Below are 25306 nucleotides of genomic sequence, written 5' to 3' on the forward strand. Positions count from 1 at the left end.
TAGAGTCCACCCTTCAAAACAGCCATTTTCTCCAGGAGAGTTAATATTTGCCAGCTGGAGATCAGTTGTAAAAACGGGAGATCTCCAGGCCCTACTTGGAGGGTGGCAACGCTAGGAGTCAAGTGTCATGTCCACATGTTCTTCCTGGTGTTCCACAATACTAGAATAGCTACTGAGAAGGCTGGGCATTCTAACTTTTGGTTGCTTCTTGCTGGTTACCACATGAAACTTCCTGTATACAAATCTTCTTTGGTATATGTTCAGAACAGCACAGAGACCTGGATTTGGGGTAGCCTCTTTAAGTGGGTTTAACACTTGAAATCCCAGCCACAGCTGTGTTGTCTCTTCCAGCTACATTAGGAAACATTATCTGGGAAATTCTTTCAGGTTATGCTGCTTTTATTATAAACTCCTGTGATGATGGGTTTCCTTCCTTTCTTTTAATCAGTAGAAGATATGCAGTAAAGAAACAGAAAGACTTTTGTACACACTCAAATTCCCATAAAACAGTGTCGCACTGTGATAATCCATCCCTTGCCATTATGTTTATTTCAGAGATGAACCCATGACTATGGGGGACTGGAACTTGCTGGGCAGCATCCTAGAAGAAGTGCACATCCATTCTACCATAGTGGGCAAAATTTGGCTCACTATCCTTTTCATATTCCGGATGTTGGTCCTAGGTGTAGCAGCTGAAGACGTATGGGATGATGAACAAGCAGAGTTTATTTGCAACACAGAGCAACCTGGCTGCAGCAATATCTGTTATGACAAAGCTTTCCCCATCTCTCTTATCCGATATTGGGTGCTACAGGTCATCTTTGTCTCATCCCCGTCTCTGGTTTACATGGGTCATGCACTTTACAGACTTCGGACTCTGGAGAAAGAGCGGCAACGGAAGAAAGTTCACCTCAGAGCCCAATTAGAGGAACTGGAGCCTATTTTGGAAGAACACAGGAGAATAGAGAAAGAGCTGAGGAAGTTAGAAGAGCAAAAGAAAGTGAACAAGGCACCCTTGCAAGGGGCTTTGCTGCGGACTTATATCCTACATATTCTGACCCGGTCTGTATTAGAAATAGGGTTTATGATAGGTCAGTATCTTTTATATGGGTTTCAAATGTATCCACTTTATAAATGCACTCGCCCACCCTGCCCTAACACTGTGGATTGTTTTGTATCCAGACCAACAGAGAAGACCATCTTCATGGTTTTCATGAACAGTATTGCAGCAGTTTCATTGTTCCTGAATGTCCTGGAAATTGTCCATTTGGGGATTAAGAAGATTAAAAATACGCTTTGTGGGAAACCCAAGAAGGAGCTTGTAGCTGCTGATGAGGATGCCATTGCCAACCTTTCCGGTTCCAAGAAAAATTCAATGTTGCAGCAGGTTTGCATTATGGCCAATTCATCCCCTCAAGGCAGTTTTAAATTTATGCCTGAGAAGCAGGTTGGTCTGCCACTGTACATGCCTATGGAAGAAGGATACACCCTTACTGAACAGAACCAGAACCCAGTAAATATCGACGCAGAGGAACAATGGTGCAGCAACCAGAGAAGCAGGTCAAATCAGAACCAAGGCCAACTCCATCACCTCTATAGACATCTGGAACACCTAAATGAGAGTGACCAGCAGCACAGACAGTCCCACAGGCATCTCCCAAACATCACGGGCCAGCGACATGACGATTACCAACATCAGAATGCTTCTTCCAGCAGCGAGGACATTCAGAAGCCATCATTGCAGGGCACTAACAGCTATCGAAAGAATGAACAGTATGTTCTGGAACAGTCCAAGAATCCTCCACAGTCTGCCAAGGTTTCCATTAGCTCCAGTCATGTGGAGAGCCCTCAAGCGGTTCTTCGGAAATCCAGTCGAGTGGTCAGCTGTAAGGACTTGGCAGAGGATTGTTGTGACTCTCCAGACAGTGGGCATTATCAGAGCAACCGCAAATCCAGCTTTTTGTCCAGGGTGCTGTCAGAGAGCCAACTGGACACCGACTCAGAGACTTCAGACTCAAAGAATGGCTCTTGCTCAGAAGCAAAACGAAGAGATGACAGCAGTTCTTCCATCACCCCACCACCTCCTTCCGTAATGGGACGCAGAATGTCAATGGCAAGTAGACCAAAGCGACATTCCTTCTATACCTTGCTAGTGTGAGTTATTGCTCCTTAGCATAATCCTTAGCTCAGACCACCATTGGGTTTTACAGGCTATCCTCGAATGATATTGAGATATAGTAGATGTAGTACTTGCAGGTTTTGCTGCTTTGTTGGCTGCTATGAGTCTGAGATGATAAGACAGAGAAAAATATATTTAATTTTTTTTTAAATGACAGGATGCTTTGGAGGGAAGCACCTTTGAGAAATATAATTGTTTCAACTAAAGGAGTAATGTTTAAACACATTTAGACACCATGAATTTTGTGGATGTTTTGTTTTAGAGGGAAATAATAGGAAGAAAAAAAGTTGTTTCTCTGTCATCATGCTAAGACAGTTGTCAACCTACAAATGATATATTAAACATCACTTCCCTAGCACTGCTACTCAGATCAATTTTGGAGCACTCTGTGCCCATTTTTAAAGATTATTTAAAACCAGAGGTCTGGTAACAAATCTTTTGTGCTATTTTTGGTTTATCCCCTCAGCCTCAACTGCAACAAACTGTATAATGAAGGGATTATAACTGTACGTGACCCACAACAAAATATTGTGCTGCTCTTCCCAAACTTTCCTTCAGCTGCTGACTGCTGAGAGTAAAGCAACAGTGCTGGAGGCAGCTGAATGTGTGAAAACCTTTGTCACCCACTCTCCCAACTCCAGCAGTGTTGCCTCACTCTTAGAGAACCAGGAGCCAAGAGAAGGGTGATGAAGATGGGTGGATGGGTGAGAAGGAGCCTTGCTCATTCCCTCATAATCTCCTGGTGGCGGTGGGGATGGTGTAGCAGTTCCTTCCTCCTTGCCTGGCTCCAGCTCCTCCCCTACCTGACTGTCCATCCTTCTATTTGCTGCTTGGCAATGGGGTGTGTGGCAGATCCTGGCTTTCCCTCCTTCCCCTGTTCACTGCTAACTTGGTTGGCTGAATGTGGGGTGGCAACATGACTGGCTGAAGGTGGAGCAGCATTGGCTTATCTGCACCGACAGCCATCTAATTAGTGAGAGTGGCTCTCACTGATCCTCCTGGTCCACCAGCATGCGTGCTTGCCTAGCTCCTCCTCCTCTCAACCAGTAAATTTACATTGGCTGCACAAATGTAGACAACTTCTTCTTCTTCTTGATGGTTTTATACCCTCCCCTCTCTTCATGTTTTTAAAGTTATCAGATCCCACCCACACCCCCCCTTGCAAACTGGGTAGTCCCTCAAGTTTGAAGAAAAATATGTCTCTGTGTCCCTCATCTGCAGATTTAAGTATCTGCAGATGAGGGCCACAGTGGATTTTAGAATATATATCATGGGTCCCAAAGCTGATACTTGGCATCCAGTTCTTTAGGGTTGTCAGCTTCCAGGTGGGGCCTGGAGATCTCTCGCTTTTACACCTGATCTCCAGCTGGCAGAAATCATTCCGCTGGAGAAAATGGCTGCTTTGAAGGGTGGACTCTTGGCATTGTACCATGCTGAGGCCCCTCCCCTCCCCAACAACACCCTGTCTCAGATCCATCCCCAAAGTCTTCAGGTATTTTCAAACACAGACCTGGCAACCCTAGCTACATACTTAGCTTCCATTGCCTCTTGCTCACAAGGACTTTTCTAGCATGAGTGTATACTCTATCTGCCCCCTAGAGGAGAGGAAACCACATTGCTCCAGAAAGCATATGTGATCAAAAACAAAAAAAATCCCACAATCCTATAACTGAATGTGTGTGTGTGTGTGTGTGTGTGTGTGTGTGAAGTGTCTTATCCCAGTCTTGTCAGATCTTGGAAGCTAAGCAGGATCAGTGCTGGTTAGTGCCTGGATGGGAGACCACCAAGGAATTTAAGGGTCACTATGCAGAGGAAGGCAATGGCAAAGTACCTCTGTTAATCTCTTGCATTGAAAACCCTATGGGGTTGCCACTTGACAGCACTTTACACACACACACACACACACACACACACACACACAGTGAGTAATATGCAAGAAATGTGATCACAGACTGCCCCCAGGATTCAAGTTTCCTATCTGTACCTTCGATGCATATGACCTGTGTTATAAGGTAGAAATTATGTTCACAAAACTTGCAGCTCAGAGTCTGTTTTCATAAGACAAGTATAAGAAGAAAGTGCAGAAGGGTGTTGGCCTTTCAAGCTGGAAGAAGCTTCGGCTTCTTTAGCAGAATGCAGTTGACCAGTCATCTTTTGTTACGGTCATGCCATGCTGAATCTTCCTGCTTTCTGCTATCTCATTGTATGCTGTTGGTATTCCATCACTCCAGTCAATGGAAGTAGCTTGAAAATGGCCTGCATGACAGCTATAACACACGAGCAAGCTGATAGTGTGCACAAAGCATGACCATGTTTCTGCTGCCACAATGCGTGGTTGAGAAGACAGACATATACTCATAGACATGTGTCTGTATGAATGAGGTCCAGTTTTCAAGCTGACCAAATTCACTTGGGGGAACCTTAAGTGTAAGGATGGAAATTAATTCAGGTAACGGTTATCTGGAAACTTTCCTTCTGCTGCCTCTTACTCCTGTACTGAAAGAACTGCTGGCTACAGGTTTGAAGCCTGGCTTGGAGGGGATGGTGCACATACAGATATTAACTATGGAATCCTTTTTGAGAATGTAATGAGACTGCTAGCAGGAGAGGTCTTCAAGAGGGGTTTAGATAAAAATATGGAGCACAGGTCCATCAGTGGCTATTAGCCACAGTGTATGTGTGTATATAAAATTTTTTGCCACTGTGTGACACAGAGTGTTGGACTTGATGGGCCGTTGGCCTGATCCAACATGGCTTCTCTTATGTTCTTAGCTAATGGGCAACTGAGGCAGTTGTTCCAGGCATTGTATTGGGGGAGCTCCTGACCATCAGTAGCCCTGCTCCTCCTGATGTAGGAAAGAAAAGACAAGCAGACTCCTGCTGGTGCCATTGCTCTTGCTAACTCCATTCTGTACTTGGGCTGCCCACTCTCAACAATGGCAACTCACACCCATCCTCGTCTATGGCTTGCAACTCACTTGGCAGTGGCTACTCACCACTCCCTCACCTGGGACTAGGGCAGTCAGCTTCTTGACAGTGGCACTCCCACTGATCCCCCATCTGCATCTTTGTTGTTTGCCTTATGTCAGATTTTAGATTTAAGCTTCTTGGGGCAACAACCTGTCCTCCTGCACTCTATAATACCATTTACATTGATAGTGCTATTTTAATTAATCAACATTACAATTAGAAATCAAACTTTTCTGGCCTGCCGCTTACTGGCTTTTCTGGCTAGCCGCTTTTCTGGCTAGCCGCCCTGAGCCTGCCTAGGCGGGGAGGGCGGGATATAAATAAAATTTTACCTATAAATATAAATAAAAATATTTTTTTTACCTTACTTGGCCTCAATGTGGGGGGGAGGTGGTGGCCTCAGTGAAGAGGTGGAGCATCATTTTGGACATTTGCACAGGGACCCAGAATCACTGAGACTGACTCCATGGTAAGTCTGGAAAGAGCACCACTAAAACCACAGAGAGATTTACTGACAGGATAAAATACATTCAAGCAGTCATAATATCGAGCATGCAAAAATGGCCAACAAATATTACTCCCCCCCACACACACACATAACCATGCACCACTCAAAATGGTAATTTATGGTAATTCATGGTAATTTATTTTATTTTATTTTTGTTAATTTATATTCTGCTCTTTCCCATGAGTGGGCTCAGGGCAGATAACAATTTCAGGTTCTGGGTGGATTCTATCAGGTAAAGGTATTGGATATCTGGGCAGCTAAAAATCCAAAAAAGAAGCCTCAGAATTATACAAACTGGGAGGATTAGGAACAGCTGGCAGGGGGTGGGGGGAGGCTGATTGCCTGGGCCAGAGGCTGAGACTCAAGCAAACAAGGTGCATGGATTTTGCCCCACAAAGGAACTGGGTCCACAACAAGATCAGATAAGCAGGGCAGAACATGATATGCATTTGGCCTCAGTTATATAACTCTGAATTAAACATTATGAGATTCCTTTTCCCTGTCTTGTGAAAGTGGAGAATCCAGTTGAACTCAGAAGAAAAGTGTGGCAGAAGGAGTTTCTGGCTGTTGGGAGATTCTCCAAATAAGTAAAACAATGAAAGTCTTGGAAGGAGAGAGATATCCCCTTGTGGTCTTGGGCCTTGGCTACCTCATCAGAATGTGGTCAGTCACCCAGAAGTAGCTCTCAACTGTTCAGTCTTGAGTCCGAGGGATGAACCTTCTGGCTGATTGTGCTAATATGTTTTTGTAAGAAGGAATGTTAATACTGTAGGGTATTGTGTTGGAGAGAAATCCTATTAGTTAAATGGAGAAAAGTCCTAATTAACTGTCTAACCATGCAGGTAGTTGGATGGATCTCTGTGGGTCCCATTGTTTTCCAGTTACTTTGGATGGAACCAGTGCAGGTGAACATTTGATCCTGTCCCCTCTCTGCCCATTCTTACCTTTTATTACTGAAATTCCATTTTGTGGGCTCACATCAGTGGCAGAAATGAGCAGGTCACAGAGACAAAAGGAAGGGGAAAGAAAAAGGCCAGCAATATGTTTAGAATTTGAAGAAAAGGTGTGTGACTATAATGTTGGTCTTACAAGGAGGCAAAGGGTCAACATAATAAGTTCTGTATGTGGTTAGAGATAGCAAGTATGTTAGGTTGCCAGGTAATGCCTGGCAACTAGTGGGACAGTTGTAGGGGAAGGGCACAGCTTCTTCTTGGGAGAAAAAGGAAAATAAATACAGCCTCATGCACTCTCCAGGAAGTTACAAGATATAGGAAGTGATACTTGTCATTTCCTGTTTCCAGTGTTAGTTGGTACATGAGACTGCTCCCCCCCCCCCCCTCATTGCTTCTTTGTGAGGCAGTGGGCAACAGGATGAGAGGGGATTACCCCCCTCCACTAGGGACTTGGCAGCCCTAGCAGTATTAGAAATTTTAAAGTGGTGAGTATGTGGTAAATTATGTGATCTCATCCTCAGCTCTTGGGCAGCAACTATTTTTTTTTAACCAAAGGGCTACTCTGAGGAGAGGCTTGTGATTGGTGGGCCACCCCCTGCCAATTCTTGCAAGCCCCATCCATAATCTTTTGAGGTATCTGATCAGTACTGTCAGTTGTAAAACCCTACACTAAGGGAAGGAAGAATTTTGAAACTCTGGAGAGTTAGATGGAGTTGGCTGTATTTTAAAAATGCTATTAAGGTTACTTTGAATAATTACAGCCACACACACAACCCTTCTCCAAGGCAAGATGTTTTGACATCTAAGGCAAAATTAGGGTTGCCAAGTCCAATTCAAGAAATATCTGGGGACTTTGGTGGTGGAGCCAGGAGACTTTGCGGGGTGGAACCAGGAGTCATTAGGGGTGGAGCCAGATGCAAGGTTGCAACAAGCATAATTGAAAGAGAGTTCTGGCCATCACATTTAAAGGGACTGCACACCTTTTAAGTGCCTTCTCTCCACTGGAAATAATGAAGAATAGGGGTGCCTTCTTTGGGGGCTCGTAGAATTGAACCCTCTGGTCCAATCCTTTTGAAACTTGGAGGGTAATTTGGAGAGAGGCACTGGATGCTATGCTGAAAATTTGGTGCCTTTACCTCAAAAAACAGCCCTCCCAGAACCCCAGAAACCTACAGATCAATTCTCCATTATACCCTATGGGAATCAGTCTCCATAGGGAATAATGTAGTGCCCAGCAGACATTTCCCTCTGACCCCCTGCTTTATAATAATAATAATAAATTTTTATTTATATCCCCCCCTCCCCGCCGAGGCAGGCTCAGGGCGGCTAACAACATATCCATACAGTAATTATACAAAACTTTTTAAATCAACATTAGTCTTACAACCATTCTAATTTACAATTAACAATAAATTGACAGTAACAATAGATGTTTCTGGTGCTATTCTGTCAGTTAGCCTGATGGTGAAAGTCATTTAGGCAAAAGTCACTTAGACGAATCCATCAATCAGCAATCCGCAAAGGCCATCCTGAAAAGGATGGTCTTGCAGGCCCTGCGGAATTGGTCAAGGCTCCGCAGAGCCCGCATCTCTTCCGGGAGCTGGTTCCATAGGTGGGGAGCTACAATAGAGAAGGCCCGTGTGCAGGTGTTCTGCAGTTTCGCCTCCTTTGGCCCGGGGATGGCCAGCTTGTTCTTCCCCGCTGACCTCAGTGCTCTCTGGGCTCATATGGGGAAAGACGGTCCCTCGGGTAGGCAGGTCCTCGACCATATAGGGCTTTAAAGGTAATAACCAGCACTTTGTAGCGAACCCGGTATGTAATTGCCAGCCAGTGCAGTCCACGCAGCCCTGGCTGTATGTGCTCCCACTTCGGGAGCCCTAATAACAGCCTAGCCGCCGCGTTCTACACCAGCTGCAGCTTCTGGGTTCGGCACAGAGGCAGCCCCATGTAGAGGGCATTACAGTAGTCCAGTCTTGAGGTGACCCTTTCTGATGACCTTGAAGTGTGGGGTGGGTCTCTAAACCAGGGGATTCCCTCCACTCAGCAGGGGATTGGCAACCCTAGGCAAAATGACAAAACTGACATTGCTGAACCAATGCAGAAAAGTTTGGTTTCTAATTGTAATATTGATTAATTAAAATAGCACTATCAATGGTATTATAGAGTGCGGGAGGACAGATCTTTGCCCCAAGAAGCTTAAATCTAAAATCTGACATAAGGCAGACAAGAAAGATGCAGATGGGGGCTGAACAGGCTTAGTTTCAGTAGGGAAGAAAGATTATGCTATATAGCCAATGGCCTCATGAGAAAGGGACTGAAAGGTAATGAGTGAGGTATTACTCTGTCTTGCTGTTTGCTTGACTTCATTTTATTAGACTGTATGGATATGTGTTATGAATACTGACCTTGGGGTCACTATTGTGTTGTGTGATGGAAATAAGCTGGTTCCACTTTGCCACACTGAAATCATATACTGACTCAACAACATTCCAAGTACATATGGGTACAAATAACAACACTCCTGACTTAAGCAACTTCTTGTAAATTGTTTATAATTTGTAATTAATTATGCCATGCTTGAGTTAACCATTAGAAGCCAAGCAAACTGTAAGTATAACTGATGTGTTTAAATTCGGAAGTAGGTTGGTAAACCTAGTTTGGTTGGTTTCAAATAATAGTGTTTCTAGAAGACACCCAACAAGATTAATATGCAGCAGCTTTAAAACAAGAACATTTGGCCTAAACATAACAATTTTATATCTCATTGATTTTTCTGTGACAGACTTTAATTAACTCTTGCATTGACACCAGTGGGGTTTAACTGTGGCTACATCATGACTCTCTGTTTAAATAATATTTACCAACAAGTAAGCAAATTTAATAAATGAGTTCACAAAAGAGCTAGGCATCATCATGAAAAACAGGAAAGCACAATGACTTGGGATAACCACAGTCGGTGCCAAGGAGTAGAATAAACTCTTCTCCAAAATAGCAGGCAGGGATCGATGCACTGTGGGTCTCATATAATATTGGTCCCAATTAGACACTTAAACCTGGGGAAAATAATGGTTCGGTTCATTTTCAAGCAATGAGGAAATGCATATTTGTTCTGCTTACAGCTCTCTTTTTCAGCTGTGCTTAAGAGCTCTATTTTTCATGTAAGAAATACCCAAGAATGGCTATGCAACAGATCCCCCCTTCTATTTTACCTGCAAAGTGGCATACAAGTTAACAGCCTATTTTGCTGTAAAGAGTAGCACTAGCACTGCTGCAACAAAAAGAAGGACTGTTGCATGGAGAAAGTGGAATTACCTTAGGAATTCCCTTGCTCTCTACATATCTATCTCTCATGGCTTACACATTGTAAAGGAAGGACTGACTTAAACAGAATAAGCAGAATACTCTCCAGTTCCACTGAGACTGAAAATACACCATTTGTTTCTTCTCTAAGCCAACTTAGCTTCGCTCTTTCCCTTCTCTCTTAGAATGTGCTACTAGAACTATCATCTATCATGAAAAAATAACACCGGTTTGGCAGCAATGTCAAAACACAGCAAAGATCCCTCCTCCACCACTACCACAGTACAATCTCCAACATGAAGAGCACTTCTCTCCCCTTCCTGCTAAACCTTAACAGGTATACAACTCAAGGTGGACCATTGTGTTATCCAGGATTTGCAGCGATGCATCTTGATTTAAAAACTTGGCTTCCAAGTGCTGTGTGTGCTAACTAGAGGGAGCCAGTATGCATGTGCAGCTGCTACAAAATGGCTTTCTATAACTGAGAGAAGACTATGGGAAGTTGTAGGGCTGCCATGTTGCTATCCAGTGAAAGCCTGATACACAGCTTCAAGATTGTGTTACGATGCATCTGTAAGGATGGGTTTGTCAAATGAGACTGTTTTCTGAAAAGTTCTCCTACTTGCCCACCTCTGCACATACTGGGAGTCAATTAATAAAAGATGAAAAAATGCATGCAGGGGCTTTGCAATTCAATTTTGCATGTTTGACAAAGAAGTCTAATTCCATCTCAAGGCTATATTATATATCTGCCCCACCAAATCCTTGTCACACTGAATCCTGGGCTGTTTCCACATCAGGGTGATTTTCTGAGCTAGCGTGGTTGCTGATGCATTTCTTTGTGAAATTGCCCTTGCAGAGGAGATTTCATATAGCCCAACTCTCCATTTTTAGAGGTGGTTTAGGGTTGCGAGATCCAGGTTGGGAAACTCCTGGAGATAGAGCCTGGGGAGAACAGGCAGTGGGGTACAATGCCAATTTGACTCCACCATCCAAAGCATCAATTTTTTCTAGGGAAACTGATCTTTGTAGTCTGGAGAGGACCTGTAATTCTGGGGGATCCCCAGATCCTACCTGGGGACTGGCATCCCTAACTGTGGTTTCCCTTTAGCACAAGGTTGGGGAACCTTTTTTCTGCCAAGGGCCATATGGATATTTATAACATCATTTGTGGGCCATAAAAAATTATCAACTTAAAAAAACAGTGCTCTGCCGAGGGAGAATGATTCAGGCCAGCAAAATTAATGCAAATAATTGTTTTTCTATTTGAAGTCATATGGGGAGAGCCTAATCTGACACACACACGCACGGCCTGCTGCCCTAGACAAATGCATAGATCCAGGACTTTTTTGTTGAAAAAACCCAGCAGGACTTAGTAGAATATTAGACTACATCCCCTAATATTAGCATATTAGGTCACACACTTATTAGCATATTAGGTCACACCATCTGGGATAATCAAGTGCAAATTGAACTGTGACAGTAACTTTTCCAGGCCCTGCAGCAATTCTAGCCAGCCAGCCAGGCCCCAGGGAGGCTGCCACACAGTACATCTGGGCCCTGTGATCCCTGCCTGGCCCTGGGGAGGCTTCTGCACAGCATGGCTGGGCCCCACGATCCTCACTGGCCAGCCAGGCCCTAGGGATGCTGTCACATGGCAATCTATGTATCTGTCCAGCAATCCCCAAGGGCCACACCAAGTGACCTTAAGGGCCGTATATGGCCCTCAGGATGGAGGTTCCCCACCCCTGCTTTAATATAACCATTTAAAAAACCCTCTATGTAATTGTGGACACTTGCAATTATCCTCTCCTTAAAAGGCAGGCTGAGTTATATGTGATTCTCCTTTTTTTTTTTTTAATTAGCATGAGTAATGCTGGATAGAAATAACACAATATCTTTAACAACCTTTTAAAAACCCTCCCTGTATTAGCAGAACCGCTGATGATCCCCTCCTCTCTGTCCAAAGGCAGGCAATTCTCTTGTTATGTTAATTTTTGCTGGGAATTGGCCCCCTGCAGTCATCATCAAATAGAAAGCTTGAATGACTGGCTCTTCACCAAAGTCCTGTGACTGTGCTGTTTTCCCTTCAGATACAAGAAACAGCTCTGTGCCAAATGCCAATAGTGTCCTGCACAGGAAATGCTCTTTTTTTACAGGCTTAAAATTAAGATTTTTAAATGGAAAAACTGGAGTACTAATGGTCTGTGCACAGATATATGACAATGCCATGGAGAAACATGAAAAACCCACCAGTTGGGGGGGGGGGCTGAAACATGGGAAATCTTTGATGTGGAAGCAGTGCTGCTGTCTTTAAGAGCTTGATGGCCTGAGGTTACCTTATTTACCTGTTCTCTGAAACATTAATAAACATGTGCTTTTAAAAGCGTGAAAAATCCACTGTCTTTGTTTTTCCAGCAGATCTAAAGACGTCTATCCCTCCCTCCCCCATTTTTCTATTACCTGGAACCAGATAAGAAATGCAAATCAGTTCCACAATTTGAGTGACTTACTGATGATTTCTCCCTCTCATGGGGCTAACAGAAACTTTAGGAGAGGAATTTAGATCAGGCAAACTTACACCAGCATCACTTCTCAGAACAAATCCATTCTTTGTTCTTCTTATCACCTTTAACTGAAACTTGAGCTCTTCTCAGTTGACCCCATTTTTGAAGGAGTTGGGTGTGGCTTAGCCATTTCTGCTCCTATATCATTACAATTCCTTTTTTAGAGGTCTCTCGTATTGTTGGATTGAACAGGCATAAGAAAAGGCCTGCATGGTTAACAAACAAAGTAATGGAAGCTGTAAAAGGTAAGAAGGACTCCTTTAAGCGGTGGAAAACCAGTCCAAGTGAGATTAGTAAAAGGGAACACAGGCTGTGGCAAATCAAATCCAAGACTGTGATCAGGCAGGCAAAAAGGGACTATGAGGAGCATATTGCAAAAAACAAAGACCAACAATAAAAATTTCTTCAAATATATTAGAAGTAGGAAACCAGCCAGGGAGGCAGTGTGGCCCTTGGATGACCATGGGGTAAAAGGATTACTGAAGGAGGATAGGGAAATGGCTGAGAAGCTGAATGAATTTTTTGCCTCCATCTTCAATGTGGAAGATGAGAACTTTTTGTCCGCCCCAGAACCACTAATTTTGGAAGGGGTGTTGAAAGACCTGAGTCAGATTGAGGTGACAAAAGAGGAGGTCCTACAACTGATAGACAAATTAAAAACTAATAAATCACCGGGTCCGGATGGCATACATCCGAGAGTTCTGAAAGAACTCAAAGTTGAACTTGTGGATCTTCTAACAAAAATCTGTAATCTTTCATTGAAATCTGCCTCCGTTCCTGAGGACTGGAAGGTAGCAAATGTCACCCCCATCTTTAAAAAGGGTTCCAGAGGAGATCCGGGAAATTACAGGCCAGTCAGTCTGACTTCAATACCAAGAAAGTTGGTAGAAACCATTATCAAGGACAGAATGAGTAGGCACATTGATGGACACGGGTTACTGAGAAAGACTCATCATGGGTTCTGTAAGGGAAGATCTTGCCTCACTAACCTGTTATATTTCTTTGAGGGGGTGAACAAACATGTGAACAAAGGAGACTCGATAGATGTTGTCTACCTTGACTTCCAGAAAGCTTTTGATAAAGTTCCTCATCAAAGACTCCTTAGAAAGCTTGAGAGTCATGGAGTAAAAAGACAGGTCCTCTTGTGGACCAAAAACTGGCTGAGTAATAGGAAGCAGAGAGTGAGTATAAATGGGCAGTCTTCACAGTGGAGGACGGTAAGCAGTGGGGTGCCGCAGGGCTCAGTATTGGGTCCCATGCTCTTTAACTTGTTCATAAATGATTTAGAGTTGGGAGTGAGCAGTGAAGTGGCCAAGTTTGCGGATGACACTAAATTGTTCAGGGTGGTGAGAACCAGAGAGGATTGTGAGGAATTCCAAAGGGATCTGTTGAGGCTGGGTGAGTGGGCGTCAATGTGGCAGATGCGGTTCAATGTGGCCAAGTGCAAAGTAATGCACATTGGGGCCAAGAATCCCAGCTACAAATACAAGTTGATGGGGTGTGAACTGGCAGAGACTGACCAAGAGAGAGATCTTGGGGTTGTGGTAGATAACTCACTGAAAATGTCAAGACAGTGTGCGTTTGCAATAAAAAAGGCCAACGCCATGCTGAGAATTATTAGGAAGGGAATTGAAAACAAATCAGCCAGTATCATAATGCTCCTGTATAAATCGATGGTGCGGTCTCATTTGGAGTACTGTGTGCAGTTCTGGTCGCCACACCTTAAAAAGGATATTATAGCATTGGAGAAAGTCCAGAAAAGGGCAACTAGAACGATTAAAGGGCTGGAACACTTTCCCTATGAAGAAAGGTTGAAACGCTTGGGACTCTTTAGCTTGGAGAAACGTCGACTGCGGGGTGATATGATAGAGGTTTACAAGATAATGCATGGGATGGAGAAAGTAGAGAAAGAAGTACTTTTCTCCCTTTCTCACAATACAAGAACTCATGGGCATTCAATGAAATTGCTGAGCAGACAGGTTAAAACGGATAAAAGGAAGTACTTCTTCACCCAAAGGGTGATTAACAAGTGGAATTCACTGCCTCAGGAGGTGGTGGCGGCCACAAGCATAGCCACTTTCAAGAGGGGTTTAGATAAAAATATGGAGCAGAGGTCCATCAGTGGCTATTAGCCACAGTGTGTGTGTGTGTGTATATATAATTTTTGTTGGCCACTGTGTGACACAGAGTGTTGGACTGGATGGGCCATTGGCCTGATCTAACATGGCTTCTCTTATGTTCTTAACAGTTACCAGCAAACAGCAAGTGAAATCTACAATTTTGAACTATAAAATTTCTCAGTACAGGTCTGATTACAGAAATTATAATGACTTTCCCAGCCAGTTGCTTTTTCCTGTCCCCACTGAACGGGTGGGAAAAGGGGGTTGCTTTGCAGTGGAGAAGAGAGGTGCAGGTCAGAGGAAATTGCACTCATTTTGCCATTTTTGTGCTGTTTTTTCCCCCTTAAATGGGATAGTTGTGCTCTCCAGCTTTTTATCTGATCCAGCATGGCCTGTCTGATAATAGTGGTAATATAAAAGTTTTTCATGCAATGAGAAATTCACACAAGTGAAAATCTTAGACACAGGTGGGCCTTGAAATTAGAGCTAGGCAAGCACTGACTCTACTAGTGTTCCTCTGCATCCAGGTTGATGAGGAACAGTGGAGATGTAGACATTCTGTCACCTCTGCTCCCACTTTTGCTGGATTTTGGCTGGGTATTGGATGGTCACACAAAATGATGAGAATGGCCACAAAAATGCATAGTTGGGACTCAGCGTATGGCCTACAAATAGACTGGAATGGAACCACTATTGACCCAGGGCTAATTGCATACACTTGATTTTTCTTTATACATGTTTCAAACAATTCTCATGTTACATTCAAAGCATGTACAGCTGAATACATGATCACATTTATCCAGGTACTGGTCCCCAATTTCATTTGTGAACTCTTTCTTACAAACTGATGTACGTGTGAGCATGCAGGATGTTATGTACATTCCCTGTAACACGTGAACAGGGCTTCTGTTTGTCCTCAGCATGGCCCAAGGGAGGGATGGGGAAGAGTGCGCTGTTCACCACCAATCAAGCCACTGGCAGCATTACCCAATAAGTGACTATAACACTTGGGCAACCACAGTATGCATGGCCCTTCAGTGCCGCTGGTTAAAGAAAAGACTTCATTTTCTCTCAACCTATTGGGCAAAAGGTATTTGCAGCTCTCACTATAAAATGATCTTAAAAACCGAATAGGTTGGATCCAATGAACTATGAGCACAAGGCACTTGTAGAAGCTAATCTCCCTCCCTCCCAAAAGCAGCTTCTTGTGTCCCATGAAATGGCAGCGCTGGGAATCTGAGCGCTTCATGGACAAAAAGCCACAGGATGTGTGATGCCAGTCATAAGAGGAATCAGGCAAAATCACCCACCTTCTTTCTTCCTGCAGTGAAGACTTTTGTGGCAGAAGCTCCACTTCCAGAAGAGAAAGACTTACACCCAAGTAAGTGCGCACAGGACAGGAGTACAGGCTTTGCCACAGACTGAACACTGCTAATCAGTTTTAAAGCAAGAAGGGTGTTTATTGTGCTTAAGTATGTATTTGAAAAGTGTTAGAAAAAACAAAGTCAATTAACAATTCAAAATTAACTTTATTAGCCTCAGCACAATGTCATAGGCGATGTATTATTCATGTCATGTTATTCGCACATGCAGGGAAGGAATAAGGCAGAAGAGACCTGAGTGGCAGAATAAACAGAACCATTTCAGATTGCAGGTGGAAGATTAGATCTTTGTGGAATGCTCCTCTGTATTAAAAACTCTGCCAATAATAATCCAGCACAGGATAAAATGGAGGGGGTAGGTGAGTGCAGAACTGTTATTCCTCCTATGCTAGATTTCTGTTTAATGGATATTTTTATAGGGTGAAACATTCAGAGCTAGGATCCACCATCTGCAACCTCATGTGTAGCAGTCTGTACTCTTACCTGAGAGCCTTACTACATTACCACATCATGTCTAGCATATATGAATGTTTACTATTTGCCACAATGTGCTTTTATGTTTTTATGTACATGTATTAGAACCAAGATGCTAGAATCAAGATCTGTATTCAACTACTAAAAAGAAGCTGAAATTTCAAGAAGAAACAGTGCCTTAACAGCTTAAATATATCTCTTTTAGCTATATATTTTCACTATTTATGTATAGGTTGTTATATATAAATAGGTAGCATTAACACTGCTTCATTTCTCTGAAGAACTACATCTTAGAAGCATGATAGTAAGCCTTCTAAATATTGAAAATGGTATTGATATGCATATGCTTAACACTTGTGTGAAAACCGCACAGAAACAATAAAAAACCCCAACCCTAACACACGTGTGCTCACACACACAAGCAAATGAAGAAATTGATAGAGGGCAAATGCAAAAAGTAGTTAGGTGCATCCTTCTATCCTTTGTTTTCATGCTATCCCATTCTGAAAGACGAGTAATTGCTTCAGACTGCACACTGTTTGCCTGAGCTATTATGTCACGGAACTAAAATGCTAAGGTGTGTGTGTGTGTGGGGGGGGGTCTATACAGCAGGAAAGTATCCCTACATAGACTAGCAGACAGTATAGGCAGTATAAACAGACAGTCAAGATTTTGTTGCCCTTTATAATTTTTAAAATGGGAATGTTCTTTTCAACCTTCAGGTTTAAGTTTATAGACGTAAAGGCAAATAATATAGAGCAGGAAAGAGATGCCACTTTCCACTTCCTGTAAAAACAACACCACTAATTTCTGCAAAAGTGGTTTCAGCTGCTTGTGAACTGGTAAAACAGGTTGCACTTACCTGTAACAGTTGTTCATAGAGTGAGGCTCAAACAACACTTAAGGGTGCTCTGTTCCTCTCCCCCACACCTTTTGCAGCATGAGGAGGGGTGGAGTGCCTTTCCCTCCATTCCACTCTGCCAATTTTGGTGAGGAATAGTTGTTGGATTTAGTTAAGAGCTTACAGTAGGACATATAGCAGCCCTGTGGTGCAGAGTGCTAAAGCAGCAGTACTGCAGTCTGAACTCTCTGCTCACGACCTGTGTTTGATTCCAGTGGAAGTTGGATTCAGATAGCCGGCCCAAGGTTGACTCAGCCTTCCATCCTTCTGAGGTCGGTAAGATTGCTGGGGGGAAAAGTGTAAAAGACTGGGGAAGGCAGTGGCAAACCACCTTGTAAAAAAAAAGTTTGCCGTGAAAACGCTGTGAAAGCAACGTCACCCCAGGGTCGGAAACGACTGGTGCTTGCGCAGGGGACCTTTCCTTTTTTACAATAGGACAGGAGGGAAGGAGGTGTGACTGCACATGTGACCATTCAATGTAACAGGTAAGTGCAACTCTAATCATCATTGTACCTGTGTAGTCCCACCTGGGAGAGTAGGAAGCTGACTTAACAGTCTTAAGAAGGTGGGTGTGAACTCTCAGTTGAATAGAGACTGCGGGACCTCTTTCCCCACTGCTATGTCTCTTGAGACATCTGAGTCCATCAAGTAATACTTTGTGTAGGTACAGAAGGAAGACCACACTGTAGCCTTGCAGATGGGGTCACTGAAGAGACCACAGCAAAAAGCAGCTGAGGTGGATTGTGTTGTGGAGTGGATTGAGTGTGAAGATGCAGTGAGCAGCCAACTCATATTAGTTTATAATAGTTTAATGCAGGAAATCTGGAAATGTATTGTGTCAAAAGCTTCTTGCCCAAGTTGGGTCTGAAGAAGGAGATGAACAGGTTGTCATATTTTCTGAAAGAAAATAAGTGCTCTGTTCTCTACACACATCTGAGGAATGGAGAGCTCATTCCTGGTCATCCTGAGGGAGTGGATATAACAAAGTCCGCTTGCGGAGAGGGCGGGATATAAATTGAAAGTAATAAATAAATAATAAATAAATAAAGGTAGGGTGATGTCTTGGTTTAGACAGAATTTGAATGTTACTTTAGGAAGAAACTGGAGCAAAATGCGAAGTACTACTCTAACATTGAATACTTTCAGAAAAAGTCATGTTGCAGTGTTTAGAGTTTGCTGACCTTTCTGGCTGAAATGATAGCAGTTAGGAGCACTGTTTTTATGGTGAGGAGATGGAGGGAGCTGCTGGCCATGGGTTCAAATGGCTTGCTTATGAGCTCTGGAAGCACAAACGACAGGCTCCACTGAGGGACTGGAAGAATTTGATTTGGTAACCTTATAAGGTTAGTCTGGATTTCCTTTGGGCAAACAAAGATCTCCCCCTCAATATGGAGGTGAAAGCATGCTAGGGCTGCTAGGTGGGCTCTTATGGAGGTGGATGAGAGTCCTCATTGAATCAGATTCAGCAGATATTTGAAGATCTTTTCAACGGGACATGTGACAGGTTCTATATTTTGGTCCTTAGCCCATGCACAGAAATGTTTCCACTTGACAGAATAATAGTGCCAAGTGGATTGTTTTCTAGTGTGAAACAGAACCACTTTTATTGGTTCCAAGAACTGGCAGTTGGCCATTGAATGAATTACAGTGCTAAATTCAGGTTGCCAATATCTGGGTGCAGGAAGGAACCCTACAGAAGATCATGTTCCTGGGGGAGGAGAATGAACCTCTTGCAGGACATGACCTGCAGCATTGGAAACTATGTTTGTCTTGGGAGTTGACTGGCATGTGTATAGGAAGGCCTGCTGGAATATGAAGGGTGAGGTACCAGGAAATCTCTTCCTCTGAATGCAGAGTAGTATGGTCTGTAATAGGGCTTAGGGTTAGGAACAGAAGAGATCACCTTTAAAGTCTTAGGAGTGAGTTTGTCCTTTGTAATTTTGTTGAGGATGTCATTGGTAGCACTGAGGAGATCCACACCCTTGAAGGGTAGGTTTCACCAGTTTGTGTTTGTCATTAGGTAACATTCCACAGGAAGAGTTGATAGTGGGCCATGGTGCATTGATAATTGGCAATTTTGAAAACAAAGGCAGAGAAGACATAGCTTTGTCTGCCTACCCATCTAGTTTAGTCTTCTTTGTCAATCGGGGCTGAGTGCCCTTATTTTTCCCTTGAATGTGGCCTATGACCAAGGAGTTAGTTGTGGTAAGTTGAAAAAGGAAAGGGCATTTTCCTGCTCAGGTCTGTATTGATTCTCAATACACCTGGCCAAAGGTGACACTTATGATGGGTATAATTAAGGTCGTTGTGACTTCCAGTAAGCCATCCATTATGGCAAATGATGGGTCCCATGTTCCCCTTATGTATAACTAAATAGCAGAACTATGGCCATTGGAGGTGTGCAGGATACATACATTTTTAGGGATTGAGACATTTGGAGGAGTTGTTCCTTAAATATGTGGAAATTTTTGCTCAGGAGCATATAGCATCATTATGGGTGAGAGTTCAGAGGTACAGTCTGGTGCTCTGTTCACATAAGTAGGATGAATATAGTCAAAGGCAGGCCTCACAGGAGCGCAGCTCTTGAACCTTTCTGAGAGTTCCACCTCCTCCTGAGAGTTCCACCTCCTTGTCTATTGAATAGTATGTGCAGCTGCATAACAATCCCTGGATGAGCTCCACCACCTATTTTTTTTACAAAACAACCCCTGTTCAAAGGCCAGCTCACCTAGAGATTGTGTGTAGGTTTTGGACTGTCTCTAGATAGTAGTGACCTGTTTCTGCTTTGTTGGAACAGAGGGGAGCATATGGATCCCAGCCCTGATCATAACAATCACACTGGAGGTACTGGTACAATGTTCAGGACATCAAACACAGATCTGTCAGATCCTGTTGGGGTGGTAGATCCATTGGTTGATGACAGGGGATGAGGGGTCCCAAGTCTTGGACTTCACCTTGCAAGATACATTGGGTTGAGTATGGTGAATGGACCAATGGAGAGGGTGTGCTTGGGTTGGTGGCTGCCTCCTTGTCTGGTTCCAAATGTGGTTTACAAGCAGCTGGGTCTTACCAATGAGGACAAATAGGGGTGGATGATGACTTTGACTTGCGAGACTTCTCCAGGTGGTTGTGTGGAGCATTTTTAGATGGTGGTTCTGAAGAACTATACTCTGGGGATCGAGAGGAAAAGCTTGTAGCTTTTCCTGTATTTTTTTTATTGGGCCATAACTGTTTAGGTTCAGTCTTGGAACTGCTGGTACCGAAGATGCTTAGATCTACTGGTCAATGTTTTGAGGTCAGCATTGAGCTCAGATCTTTTTCCTGAGAAGTGCCAGATAAAACCTTTCCCAGAGTGCCTCTTTTAAGTGAAAATCTATCATGCCTTGCCTTAGAAGTAAACTGGTGACGAATTCAGCAGTGTGATATGTCATGCTCTTCACCAAGGCATAAAGGGGATTCCTTGTAGTTGCCTGTGTGTGGGGATTATAACAATGAACCCACAGGAGTCCAGCAGGATCCACAATAGATTCTTTGCAGCAAAGCACCTCACTTGTATTTCAAGCTTCCGCTTAAAGGTGCTGTTGGGGTGGGACCCTTGCTTAGTGCTAAAAGCTTACTTGGCATGTTACCTAGGCAGTCATTCCAAGTAAGCCTAAATTACTCTTCTCTTTCATTATCACAAATTGCTCAGAACTTAGGAGAAATGCTTCTTTACATACAGCTACCCAGGAAGAGGCCATTTATGTCTAAGGAAGCCACTAGCAGGCTAAGAGACTCTGCTTGAAGAGCTACCATAACAGGTGTCACAATGATGAACTGATGAAGTAACCACACCTGCCAGTCTTGTTTTGTCCTGGCATTTTTTACCTCTCGTGCAAGTGAAGGACAGGATAACAACAATGTATGCAAAGAATTTGTTCACTGACTGGAAATCTTCTAAACTATTCAAAGTGTTAGTTAGGTGCAGCCTAACTACATCTAATACAAGATCTGTTACCTCAGCCAGATTGCAAGGTATTATAACAATAGTAACTTCAAAAGCAGGAGAACTACAATACATAATGATATGTCTTTATTTCATCAACAGAAATGGTGTCTAGACAAAATTCAGTTAACACTATCAATTCAAATGAATGGAAAGATTTTTTTTTTGCACGAAACTGTATTTACAATGAGTAAATGAAGTCTTAAATTTATTAGTTCATAGCAATGCTGTTTTTCCAAAAAGGTAAAAATTCTTAGTAACAAGGAATAAGCATCAACAGCCATTTCATTTGTACAATAAAAATCACAAGAAACCACAGTCACCTAGAAAAAAATAATAGACAAGCTTAATAACGAGTACAATAAAATGATGCATTGAATTAAGTTACATTAATCGCATAGAATCTGTGTAAAAAGTATATAGAAAAACACCTGATGCAACTTGTTACAGTCATTGACCAGTTATGAGAGGTACAGAGGATTATACAGGTAGATATGTGTGAAAACTGTCCATACTGTTTGACCTGGGGAGGAAGAGAAGAGGGGCTGAATCCCCTTGCATACACTGATAAAAACCCTGTTTTGATTATGGCCTCTGAAGTTTGTAAGGCATATAGTAGAGGTGCTCTTGTATCCCACTGGTTCTGGAACAAACTCTTGGGGGATATTCTCCACCCTTGAAATCAAAAGTAGACTCTTAAATTGAATAGCAAAAGTCAAGCATCCAACAGTCTCCAAAATGTTTAGTATAGTTTCTACTGATTGAAGGGATCCAGATACTTCGAATTCTATTGTAAGTTGTAAAAATGGGTTTCTGAATCATGAAAAATTATTTTTGAACACTGTAAATACAGAAGCATTCACTTGCAATGCAACAGAATAGATGGAAGAAACCCAGATCTTCAGGTTGGCACCCACATGTGAACTAACCTGTTAAGACAAAAGCACTCTGGAAAATCCTAGGCTGAGTTTCTGATTCCCAAGGCTTTCAAGACATAAAAGGGATCACTAACTATAGATTCTTTTTTTCAAGTTCTGAAAAGTGACAGAAGTCAATTCCTGACCAAAATAAGGCTGCAGTTCCACTCACATAAATAAACCGCAAACTCAGTGGGATTTACTTTTGAGTAAGCTTATATAGGACCAGGATGCATGTATTTCCTTATAGATTGCGGCACTGAATAGGTGACTAAATTGTATGTAAACTTGACATCTGGCAAATGGGTTTATACTGTAATAAAGTTTATAAGGTGTGGGATAATAATGGTATTTAATTTTCTACTTTTAAATTTGAGAGGAAATGTGAACAATTAATCCCTACCAGAAAAGTGGTTTTCATCACAAAGATGTAGAACTATATGAGTATTATAATTTAATTTAAAAACAACACATATCACTAGTTTAAATTTGATAACATAATATTGGTGGAGTGTAGGAAACTGCTGTAGTTCTTTTACACTGCAAGTAATGATTACAGAGCATTATAATAATTTATTAGTAGCAGTCTACAATCCACCAACCTATAGATTTTTAATATACATAAAGTTGTTTGAATGGACTTAATATATGGACATGTACAACTCTATTCTGCAGCAGCATCACTCGATGCCTGAGTCATAAAATTATTCAAATATTATAAATATACACAGTATAAACAAGCAAAATAACGCACACTGATTTGTGTTCTGTAGACATAAATTAGCTACCACATTTTAGCAAGGTTTTCCTTAGGCAATATCAAGAACCCCATCCATCTCTTCTAAATATAACTTTAAAGGGGCACATTATAAAGATGTCAGGTAAATGAAGGACAAAAGCCTGAAATAGGATTACTTTTGCAAAATCTGACTGTTTGAGCTGGTTCGTCTGGAATTTAAACTTTCACAGGCTTATGGGTCTGATGCTTGATATGCTCTACCATCTAAACCAGGGGTGTCGAACTCATTTGTTATGAGGGCCAGATCTAACATAAATTAGACCTTGTCGGGCTGGGCCATATGTGTACCTCTTTAAGATTAGATAGCAGAGATATAAACTTTATAAAGGACACAAACACAATTAAAGATTTTATTTTTAAAAAACTTAAAACATGTATAAAACATTAGCACTCATTGGCCTTAAAGGTGCTTTCTTTGTATCTTCCCCATGGGAGCCAGGGAACTGGGAAAAGGAAGCTCTGGTTCTTTCCTTCCTTCCCCAGAGGATGAGGAGGGGGAAGAGCCTCAGTCAACAGAAGGAAGAGAGGCTTGGCTCAGTAGCTCTGCTGTTCGATTGTGATAGCCTGGCAAAGCAAGCTCCTCCTCCCCATGGGGGAAGGAGCCTCAGCCAATGGAGAAAATAGAGGTTTTGCTCAGCTACTAGCTTGGGGGCCTGATAGGAGCCCTCCGGGCGCCTGATTCGGCCCCCAAACTGCATGTTTGACACCCCTGATCTAAACCTTCATGTATGATTTTTTAAAAGAACACATACATGCCTATTACAAGTCATCAGTGAAAAAATGAGAACACTTAATTAATGAGATTACCATACAGTTCTCTTAAAAGGCTCAAACATTTTGATTCTGGCATATTCATTTTTTAAAATCTCAACATGGATGCTGTCAGAATGGTTCTCCATATTCAATCTAGCACAAAACCACTTTTTTTCTTTATGAACTTTTAGGAAAACAGGTTCCACAGGTGCAGCCTTTTTTCATCACAATGATGAACCGATGGAGTAACTGCCAGTCACCATACTGATCTGAAAGTAATGGATGCCCTATTTGGGGATGTGATGCAATACAATGTGGGCTTAGCTGCCGTTCAAGGAACAGAACTTTCTTTCTCGCCCTTTCTGCTCCTGGAGGTAAGTGGACCTTGGGAACAGTACCTCGCATGACCAGAATGCCACTTGTGCAAGCAGATCAAGGCATAGGATCCAACCCTGTGACTATAAAAGTTTCAGCTTTTAAAAACTGACTATGTAAATATACTTCCAAATGTCAGTGTAAATTTTGAAATTACAAAACTGGTAATAAATGCAATTTGTTGCCCCTCACATTCTGAGCAGAACTGGTTTCTCCCTTTTAAAAAGACAGCAGATGGAATACTAATCACAGTGGTTTGCTTTTCCAATGACATTTTTAAAAACTTCCTTGGGAACAAAGATACATGGATTAGATTAAAAAAAATAGTGCATTTTTAAAAGCAGCATATATCCTTAGAAAGACACTGAATAATTTAATTGTACAATATATAAAATAATAATTTTATTCTGCAGCATCAAATGCTGACGCCTGAGTCGTCATACGTTATGTCTGGGATATAAATATTGACTTGATAACTTCATTGATTCTTTAATTTTTTTTCTACTAGCTATTTGTTCCAGAATCAGGTTGCAATGAACTTCGGTTGTATTCAAGGCACCCCCAAGATAACACAGAGAAACAAATATATTACATAGTGTAGTATTCACCTGACAAAAGCAGAAGAAGCCTAAATGAAATGAGGTTTCCTGGTAATACAAAATATAGCAAAGGCAAATCAGAAAAAGGAAGAGTAGTTGCAGACGGGACAGGGCTAAATGCAAATTTATCCTATATTCTGTCTGTGTCAGTGCAAAAGCAGCTCCTGTCCAGCAAAAAATTCTAAACTAAGACAAAACCATCAATTCCTTCATGAATTATGACCCACAATCCATGAAAGAAATAAATATCTTTTCCTCTTGCATTGCTAAACAATGCAGACGTCATTTTTATTTAAGAATAGAATTTTGGTCAGTTATTTTATTCCCTCTCTAGCCCGATGCAGTTCAAATACACTAACTTTATGTCCAGATCTGAAACTAATTCTCCTAAATGTCTTCCTTGAAGTTGACTCAAGAGCCACATGTTGTTTCAAAGAACCTTACACAATACATAGTCCGAGGAAGAAGATACACAAGTCAGCCATTTCTAAATAGTGAACAGCCAAACTCAAAACATCCTAAAC

At 42.3% G+C, this 25306-nt stretch overlaps 1 protein-coding gene across 1 annotated transcript; it reads left to right on the top strand.

The window, feature by feature from the left end:
• The first annotated feature begins 565 nt into the window (after positions 1 to 565).
• LOC132586414 (gap junction alpha-10 protein-like) lies at positions 566 to 2202 on the top strand. Its single transcript, XM_060258495.1, has one exon. It carries the CDS (start codon positions 566 to 568, stop codon positions 2156 to 2158), a length of 1593 nt encoding a protein of 530 aa, XP_060114478.1. The 3' UTR covers positions 2159 to 2202.
• The last annotated feature ends 23104 nt before the right edge of the window (positions 2203 to 25306 follow it).

The sequence above is a fragment of the Heteronotia binoei genome, chromosome 1 (genome assembly GCF_032191835.1).
Source record: "Heteronotia binoei isolate CCM8104 ecotype False Entrance Well chromosome 1, APGP_CSIRO_Hbin_v1, whole genome shotgun sequence".
NCBI classification, from domain to species: Eukaryota; Metazoa; Chordata; class Lepidosauria; order Squamata; family Gekkonidae; genus Heteronotia; species Heteronotia binoei.

Bases quoted from the DNA above. Each gene is read 5' to 3' on its own strand.
- LOC132586414 (XM_060258495.1), top strand. From the start codon at position 566: ATGACTATGGGGGACTGGAACTTGCTGGGCAGCATCCTAGAAGAAGTG.